This window comes from Helobdella robusta (genome assembly GCF_000326865.2).
Source record: "Helobdella robusta unplaced genomic scaffold HELROscaffold_13, whole genome shotgun sequence".
NCBI classification, from domain to species: Eukaryota; Metazoa; Annelida; class Clitellata; order Rhynchobdellida; family Glossiphoniidae; genus Helobdella; species Helobdella robusta.
The window spans coordinates 241193-251371 of NW_008703718.1; the positions used below are offsets into that span (position 1 = coordinate 241193).

General features: G+C 30.9%; 1 protein-coding gene across 1 annotated transcript; it reads left to right on the forward strand.

Annotated features, from left to right (window-relative positions):
* Nucleotides 1-7063: 7063 nt before the first annotated feature.
* HELRODRAFT_73386 (hypothetical protein) lies at nt 7064-7501 on the forward strand (the record flags this gene model as incomplete). The annotated part of the gene is made up of 1 exon (XM_009014065.1): nt 7064-7501. A coding segment is annotated over one exon (438 nt), but the record flags the coding sequence as incomplete, so codon positions are not given.
* Between the last annotated feature and the right edge of the window lie 2678 nt (nt 7502-10179).

Sequence of the window (10179 nt, forward strand, 5' to 3'; positions counted from 1 at the left end):
TAACGCAACATTTCAAATATATATATATATATATATATATATTATTCGGAATTGGGTGGAATTGACATAGGAATGAAAACTGTCAAAGATCTCAGGTTTGCAGACTATATACACCTTCTAGCTTTCAGTGAAGATGGTCTACAGAAACTAATTGAACTAACACATGTTGGTGGAAAAGATCACGGGTTGCATATCAACAATGACAAAACTTAAGGTGATGATTACGGGGAAAGGCAGAAACGATGCGGAATTTCAGATAGAATCAGAAAAACTCGAACAAGTAGACCAGTTTGTGTATCTTGGCAGTCATAACCTGTGACAACAACTCCACCAAAGAAATTGACAGAAGGATAGCAATAGCCCATGGAATGTTCGCATTATTAAAGGAAATATGGGAAAGTGGAAATATATCTATAAAAACAAAGTTGATAATGATAGAATCTTGTGTTTTTCCGAGCTTGCTCTATGCATGTGAGACATGAACAATAAAGAAAAGAAACAAAGACAGGTTGGAAGCACTTGAGATGAAGCGTTACCGAAATTTGTTGGGAATCAGTTTGAGGCAGAAAGTAAAGAACGAAACCATCAGAAATCAACTTGGAAGACAGAAAAGTGCATATGACAAAGTCAGAAAAAGAAAATTGGGATTTTTTTGGGCACATTTTTAGAACGAGAGAAGGCACTGATTAAGGTGGTACTAATGAAGAAAAGAGATTGGAAGACAAAAGTTGGTAGACCTGCAAAGAAATTGATAGATGACATTACTGAATGGACTGGTGTTGGTATTCTGAATTCAATAAAACTGGCCAAACATAGAAAAGGTGTTTGGAAAGAAAAAAAAAGATAAATGCAAAAAGAATGCTTAGATGTACACCATCGGCCTCGACGGTCCCCGGATGGATAACGGAGGATCATTGATTGATTGAATGACATATGAAGTATATGGATTCTAAGTATATGCCATCACCACTCTTGCTGTAGTTACTTTTAATTTTTAAACCTAAACAGTAACGGAAAATAATTTCAAAAAATTAATAATATTATAAGTATAAGCAAAAAATATAAAGTACATTCGGAAGAAGATCGCGCAAAAGTTGTCAACAATTAGGCAAATTATATTAATTACAAAAAAGTTTGTTAATTTTTTGATCAAAATGTAAAAGGAAATAATCAATAATAAGCTATTTTATTTTATTTTATTTATCTATATTAATTAATTAAATCATAAATGGTAGCACCAATTTAGTCTACTTTTTTTACAGTACAATTACAGTCTTAGGCAGAACTATACATAAGTCTGACTAGGCATTCAATTATTTTTGTGAGATAAGTATGAAAGTGAGAGTAAAAAAATAAACTAGATTAATAATGGATTAATGATTAATCATTAATGTTATAAAAGTAAAAAGACTATGTTATATTTTTTATCAATTTATAATGGTTTTTTGATTTTGCTTGCTAGGATCCAGCATTACATGTCTTTTATGATTTTAGTAGAACTTTTGTTTTGTTATTATATAATTATATTATAATATCTATTATTATACCATGGCTTTCACTTTTATTATGTTATCTTATTATTACTGTCATTTATGTGGCCATGTCTTCTGTCATAATGCCTGGTTTAATTTTTTTAGTTGAAGTTGATATTTATATTATGAAAAATTAGATTTTTTTCAAGTACTACTTTGCTAAATCATAGGACTAATACTTTATATATAAAATATTCATAAATAAACCATGAACCAAATCATCAAATAAGATCATTAGTAGTTTAGTTTACTAATATTTGTTTTTAATTAATAAATTAAAATTAATTATTCATTTAATTGTAGATTCTTAGATGTAACATTAATGTTTCATTTTTATAAATAATAAATTATAAAATTATTTCAAAAATTATATGTATGTTATAATCATAATAAATTAATAAATAGATAAATAAATAAATAAATTAGAATTACGTCTTTTATTAGTGTCTGCACTAACGGATGCCATCAGAATGGGAAATTTAACACTGGCTAAATATGAAGCCACCAAATTAGCTCAAACAGGGCGTAAAGTTTATATTGATTTGGACAAGTCTAAATTCTCAGAAAAAAATAATTTGAAGTAATTTTGTAGTTATATTCTTGTTATAATATTTTTATTTTTTGAATAAAAAGTACTGTTAAACTGCATCCTTTCAATGCCAACTATCTTTGATATGTTGATTTTAAAGTTTAATTATTTTAACTTAGTTTTTCTTTATGAGTTATCATTTTTTATTCTTTTTCTCTTCAAACTACAGAGTTTTCTGGCCTATTTGTCACAGTAAATTTTTGTTGTTTTAATTATCTTAAACAGCCCATGTTAGTTGTTTTTGTGGCTGATTTCAGTTTTGGTTTTTTCTGTCATTTCATTTCTTTTACACTTTTCATCTTGTCTCAGAATATTGTCCAAAGTTTTTTGTGCTCCCTTGGTAACTGCAACTGATAATTAACTGACTGAAGGTTTCTACCAGGAATCCACATATTACCTCATTAGAAAAAGCTCAACTAGTATTGGCATAATTTTATTTATTTAAAATGTAATCTATTCATTAGTCTTGAAAATATAATTTTGTTAGATATTTTTTTGTTGGTAGGCAAAGTATTGTATTAAAATTTATATTATTTTAAGATTTCGAATTTGTTTAGAAAATAAATCCAGCGATGAAATTTGTTTTGACATAAATGTTCCGAATTCAAATACAGTTAAAAATTTGAAGAAAATGGTTAGTCAAATATTTCATAATTTTTTAAATATTGTTTACATTTTTTATGTGATGATAAATATGTTTTAAATTGAAAAATAAAAAACCGATTAAATGATGATGTTGCTTTGCATGTTGATGTTTTGGATAGTTGTTTAGAAATTGTTAATATTTTAAACTTTTAAAGATTTGGTAAGGAAGTTTCAACTTAAATACTTTAATAGTTTCAAATTTTTAAATTTTATTGAGGACTGAAGGGCAACACGCGCATGTATATCCGAGAACCAACGAAAATAATAAGCAAATGCGAACATTTAAAAATACAAGCGTTAAATAATGAATCAGTTTAAAACAATAGAATCAATCAAATAATTTATTAAGTGCCATTTCCGCGATGCTCAACGGCGCTCCTCGATGAATTTAACGAACAGATGGGTCTTAATATCCGCTACGAACTTCTTAAGTGATGGAGAAGTTGTTAAAGAAGGTTGTTGAGAGTTCCAGAGAAGTACTTAAAAAATAATTTAGATTGAGACTTTCACATTAGTATTTAAATTAAAAATTGCTGTGGATTGGATGGTTTCAAAGCAATGAACACTGGTGAACCCATCCAATCCACAGCTACTGGACGATGGCCCTGTTCTGTTTGTAAAGCTTGTGTAGTTAACAATTCAATCAAGTGTCTGCAGTGTAACCAGTGGTGTCACAAACGTTGTTCAAAAATAATTGGTACTTTATCTAAAGTGTCCAATTTTGTTTGTCCTGCTTGCATCAATCCTCAACAACAAATTCAAAATAGCACTGTTTTTGAAGCCATCAAGGTAGAGAAAGTCACATCGTTTCAATATCTAGGGGATGTTCTGGATTGTACTGGAACAGCTGAAGCTGCCGTTTGAGCATGCATACGTGCAACCTGGAATAAATGGCATCTCCTTGCCTCTTCATTGATGCGGCGTGACATCCCACTACCATTACGATCAAGACTTTATAAATCTGTGATACGTCCGGTGTTGTTATATGGTGCAGAAACATAGCCAATGACAACCAAACTGAAACAACAACTTCAACGAACCGACATGAAAATGCTCCGATGGATGCAACGAATTAGTCTGAAGGACCACATCAAATCTACCGAAATCTTGCGTCGTGCTGGTTTAGATGATATAAAGGACGAATACCGGCAACATCGACTGCGGTAGTTTGGTCATGTCAAACGAAGTGGAAACAGTGCCATAACTTCTCTTGCAGATGTTGAAGTACCTGGAACACGTCCCAAAGGCCGTCCAAAGAAGTCCTGGACGCAAACAATCGAGCAAGACATGAAAGCTCTAAATTTAAATGAAATGGATACAACTGATCGTCTAATTTGGCGCAAAAAGTTGATGGCAAAGAAAACAACGTCCTACCTCGGGAAACCGGGTCTCTGGACGCAAAACGAAGATTGATTGATTGATTGATTGATTGATTGATTAACCTGAAACGACAGCTTATATAATTTATTTATTCCAATGATGTTGAGACACAAAAATAGGTAATTAGTATACATTAAGTGATGGAAATCGCACACATCTCAAAATAATAGATCTGTCTAGACGTCTAGGAAGGGCAACAACCCAAGACATAGCGACCTTGATATCTCGTTTTCTTATTTTGACTCTGTCATTTGTTTAATGAAACGGGTGTCTTAGCCAGGAATGCGTAAGATAAGATAACGCTAAGATTGTCATTCCTTCATTGGAGTTATTAGCCACGTTCATGAGAAACATTTCCACCTCACCAGACATCAATATTCTTCAAAAGATAATTTTTGAAAAATCTTTCGTCATAATTTTTTTCTTGAAAAAATTGAAAAAATCAGGTTATGCTTATGGGTTCGCGTTCAGTTCTAATGTTTTTTGATATCTTGACTCATGAAAATTATAGCAAAACCATGCACTTTAAAACTCTGAAGCAAAAGTTAGCGCCAAATTTTTGTGTGGATGTCTTGTTAGTAGAATCATTTATTGGAATGCTTGCGGAAATCGCTTCAACAAATGTAATTTAAAAAAACTAGCTCTGTCGTTGTTGAATTTGATCTTGGATTTTGTTGAATCATAGAATAAAATGTAAATGATTGTACACATTCATTTTGACATGGAATGAATATATACATATTTATTTTTTTATTTTAGATAGAAAATAGGTTTGGGTTTTCATCTGACATTCAAAAGTGGTTTGTCGAGGAACGTCTCCTTGAGAATGATGAGCTATTGAATGACATTGGTTCAAACGTATTACATTTGTATTTGCTTAGTAATTATTTGTGAAAATGTGTGTATGCTGAAAATAACATTTCTTTTCATGTAAATTAATAAATATTTATATAATGCAAATTAAAAAAATAAATTTTATCAGATGCATTCATCAAATAAAAAGCATACAAAATTTTGTCTTTTTGAAAACAAATTTTAAGCTACATTCTTAACGCTAACAAATTCCAACTTGGATTATGTAATTGGTTTGTGAGATTGTTCCATATTTTAGAATCAATGGCAAAATTTCTGGCTTTGGAGCTTCTTCTTTTATCTACCAATATCGTTTGTATGTAATCCATATTTCGGAACTACAAAAAGCAGTTAATTATAACAGTAAGCAGCACAAACATGAAAAAATTATTTATTCAATCGATAAAATTGACATAATTTGGAGAAACCATAACGATATTTCTGTGGTACAATTTATCACCGCAACACAATTACCTTTTTCCAAGTTCAGCTGCATAGTAAGTCAGATTTTGTATCTTGAATGATGTTAGAAACGTGTACCGATAGATAACTTGACTTAATTTTTTTAGAATGTGTGAAAGAAAGAGGGTGATTATTTTTGGGATATGCTGTGTTTATATTGGTGATTAATGATGCTTTGTTTTAGAAATTAAATTAAGTTCGTCTCCTTTTGGCGGGTTAAATGAGTATGTTAAACAGTGGTTGTAAATAAACTTTAGGTGATATAGAAGATGAATGTGATGATTTGTAGAACCGAGGATTTTTACCGGACCCGATAGACCTCCGTTAACATGTGCAGGACACTGGTGTAAACTGTTGTTGATGACGATTATTACTGGTTGATTTTGATAGTGGAAATTTTTCATTTTGAAGTTACCTGCGCCGATTATTATAATGGGTGTTAGCGGCTATGCTACTCATGCATTCGGTAAAATTTATAATGGGAAAAACTCGGAACGGCGGTACCATGAAATATCACTAGCAAATCACGAAAATGCTATCCTATAATGGTTTAAGAAAAGTTTATTTTATATTTCACCGATGGAGTTATGACAATTTTACTAAATATAATGTGCATATTTTGTATATATTTAGTTAAAAATATATATTTTACTGTATATATATGTGTGTCTGTATATGTGGATATATATATATATATTGAATTATATATATATATTTGTGTAGATAAATGCGTGAATTTTTAAGCGCGCAATTTTATAATTTACTGATTTCACTCACGGGTCATGCCAGGTGGCGTTTAAACGCAATAACAATACAGGTAAGACTTGTTGAATTCCATGGATATATGATTATATATCCATGTTGAATGCAATCGAATAGAATAGTTATTTCGCGTCGTTTTAAAGATCTTATGAAATGATGTTTTAATTATTTTTCAACAAAGGCTTTGTTTTGCCGATAATCGTGATAAAAAAAAACTTTTTATTAAATATAATTTTTGTTTGGAAACTGGTTTTTATGAAATTGTTTTAATTAATTTTATTATTAATCGTTATAAAATTAGTAATCGATTTAATTTTAATTTTTATAATAATATTAAATCAAATTTAGTGAATGACTAATAATTTAATTTAATTTTAATTCAGGTTAGTGTCAGGTTAATGATCAATTTGTCATTTTAATATAAGAACAACCTCTCTTTAGTTTTTAAAATTTAATTTTGTGTTTAACTTACATTTAAGATTTAATCAATTTTAGGAAACCAATTTTCTTACATTTGTTTTACTAAAAAATTTAAGTTATTTAATTTATTTGATTTACTATTGTTATTGAAATTGGTATTTTTATCATTCTAAAGGTTTTATGAACTGAAGATAAAAATTTAACATTTGAAATGGGAAGAAAAACTCATGGTCCGTACCTGGTGGCAGCTATAGAATTAAATGATATTAAAAAAGTGAGTGATATTTTATCAACAAAGTTTCGAGATAAATCCAAAGTGAAAACTTTTCTGGCTTCTGAAGTCAAACGTTTGGCTTCTGACTATTCTGAAGTGCCTTTGTTACTGGCTGCTAGTCTTGAGGATCCTACAATCATTAAATATATGGTTCAAAAACATGATGCAAACATTAATTATATTCATGAATACGGATTTCAAAAGCCAAAAAAACGTAAATCTGCACTTTTGGTTGCTGTTAAAAGAGGTTTATATGGAACAGTTGATGCTATAATAAGTTTAAATGCTGATGTGAATGTACAAGACCACAAAGGTAGAACTCTACTGCATCATGCTATTAAAAGAGCAGATTATAGAATGGTCAAACTACTTTTATCACGTGGTGCGCAGGTTATGTTGAATGATATTAGTGGAAATTCACCACTTCATGTTGCTACAATATACGGACATTCAGAATTGATTAAATTGTTGCTTAAATATGGTGGGGATCTGTACAAAAAAGGTCAATATGGAGCAATCCCAATACACATTGCAGCCAGGGAAGGACATTTGAGTATTGTAAAACTTTTTTATGATTCTTATGAGGTTAATCCTGATATAAAAGTCCCTTGTTATGATGAACTTGAAAAGTCTCCATTGCATGTTGCAGCTTCCCAAGGTAATGCCGAAACAGTCTACGTTTTATTAACATCTTGTGCAGCAGATGTAAATTTAAGAGATTCTGAAGGTAGTACAGCATTGCACCATACAGTTCTAAATGATTATGATCCTTTAGGAATGAAATCAAAAGATGATTATGCTGAAACAGTTAAAGTTTTATTGAATGCTGGAGCTATTGTAAATTTTCAGAATGGAAGAGGAGAAACAGCTTTGCACTTGGCAGCAAGGAGTGAATTTCAAAAAGTTATTGAAATTTTAGTTCTTGCTGGCTGTGATCCATTAATTGAAGATAATGACAAAAATAGAGCTTTAGATTTAGTAACAGAAGATGATACAGTTTCAAAACAAACGCTCAAAAATGCAATTACAAATAGAGATATGATAATGCACAATTCAGCAGAGGTAAGATCCTATGGTTTCCAAACCAATTTCAGTCGGGGAGCTCTGGCTACAACTTCTAACAAATCTTTTTCATTATTAAATATGAATGGAACACACAATTTAAATGCCAGTAGAATATTAACGCCTAGTTTTGGTAGTCAAAATATTTTTCCTCATAGCATGGCTAATGTTTACCAGGGATCACACAGTTCATCAAACAGCAAAGAAAGTATGCTGAGTGGATCGAAAATTTTACCAAAAAAATCACTGAAAGATCAGGTGTTATATAACAACACAAGAAGAGCTAAGTCAGTTGAAGATCTTGATCATAAAAATAAAACGAGGAAACATAATCACATTTCATCCAAAAAATACCCGAGAAAAAACAGTTACCAAGAAAGTGAGGCCACCAGCATGTGGAGCGTTACACCTCCAGGTTCCCTTCAAGATTTGAGTAAGAAAAAACATAGAAATAAAAAAATAAGAAAAAATCCTGAAACTATAATCGAAAACTATGAATATGATAACAGTAGTCTTGAACGTAATCCTAAATACAGTAGACATAAAAAAGAGGATGAATTTTCAATAGGTAGTGAGGATTATTATTTAGATGATGAATCTGTTGAAATGTTAGATAACAATGCTATGAAATCTTCAAAATTTGTAGAAAAAGATCGTGTTGCAAGATGGATTGAAAACCAGAAATCTGGAAAACGAACAAATGACTACAACAGTGATTCAGAAAGTAATTCTGGTTCATCATCATTATACAGCAATGAAAGCAGCGATGATTATAATCATCAATCACCAAATAAGCATGGTGTTCAAAAAACTAAATCGCCAAACAAAAAAAACAAATCTATTGAACAGGTTATTGAGTTGGATGTGACAGGAGATGATGACCATACTACCATTAAAGTTATTCCAATTCAAGAAAGGCAGAAAACGCGCAGATATTCTGGCAGTAAAACAAACCAACCACCTGAAAAACCTATCAAGCAAACCGGGAATACGGAAGAACCAAGTTTAAAATCTTTAGCAGAAAAACCAACACCAAAAAAACGAACCAATGTAACAAAAAATTCTGACACACAAAACTCGGTTGTGAGCAACGATAAAATCAATAAATCAGATAACTCTAAAACGGTATCACAAACAGTTTCAAATTCTAAAAAGATTGATAAGCCTAATATTCTAAAAAAGACTGGCACTCTGGTGTTTACTAAAGCTTTAGACCAATCATTAGATAATTTGGAGCATTCAAACTTGGCAAGAATATCTGCTGGCGATTATGCAATTCCAGCTAAACCAACCTACTCATCAATAATTTCGCCAGCTCTTTCTAATACTTATTTAGAAAACAGTTCTAAAAGTCTGCAGCTAATTCATTCAAAATTGAACATTTCAGATAATTACAATGACAATTCTTTGAGCAGATCATTTGATGGATTTAATGCAACAGATGCTAAATCTTTTCAGACACATCTTTCAAGAACTTCGGAATTAGGAGAATCCAATAATGATGATGATACTGATATTCCAAATACTCAACGAATTGTTTCTTATTCTTCTGACGGAAGCTTGCCTTTTACCATAATTGGTGGAAATGAAGTTGGAATTTATGTGGATTCTATTGACAAAAATTCATCTGCATTTAAAAATGGACTTTCGCTTGGAGATAAAATAATAAAAGTAAACGAACATTGCATTAGTAGAAATACAAAGGAAGAAGTGGACAATTTACTGAGGCAAAATTTTAAAAATACCACACTTGCTGTCATAGAAGATAATAAAAAATATATAACACTTGATCCAAATTTAGGGGGAGATTCACTTTATGTAAAATCATATTTTAAAAGTGATGCAAAAAGGAAAACTGACTTGTGTGTTTATCCTGGTGATATTTTTCATGTAGTTGACACGTTGCCTCAGGGTAATCCAGGTTTTTGGAAAGCTAAACGAATTAATTCTAAACAAATAGAATCGGAAGAAGGTTTGATACCAAATCAACAAAGAGCCGAACAACAAGTATTAAAAGAAAAATTATTGAGTAACGATTTTCATCCTACAGAAAGAGGTGGAACATTTTTTCGCAGTTTTCGAAGATCCAAGTCAAATGACAGAAACAGTAGAGATAACACATCTGCAAGCATTGATGGAAACGAAAGTTTTTCTGCAAATATACCCATTGTTTATGAAAGGGTGGTGGCCAAGAAATCTAA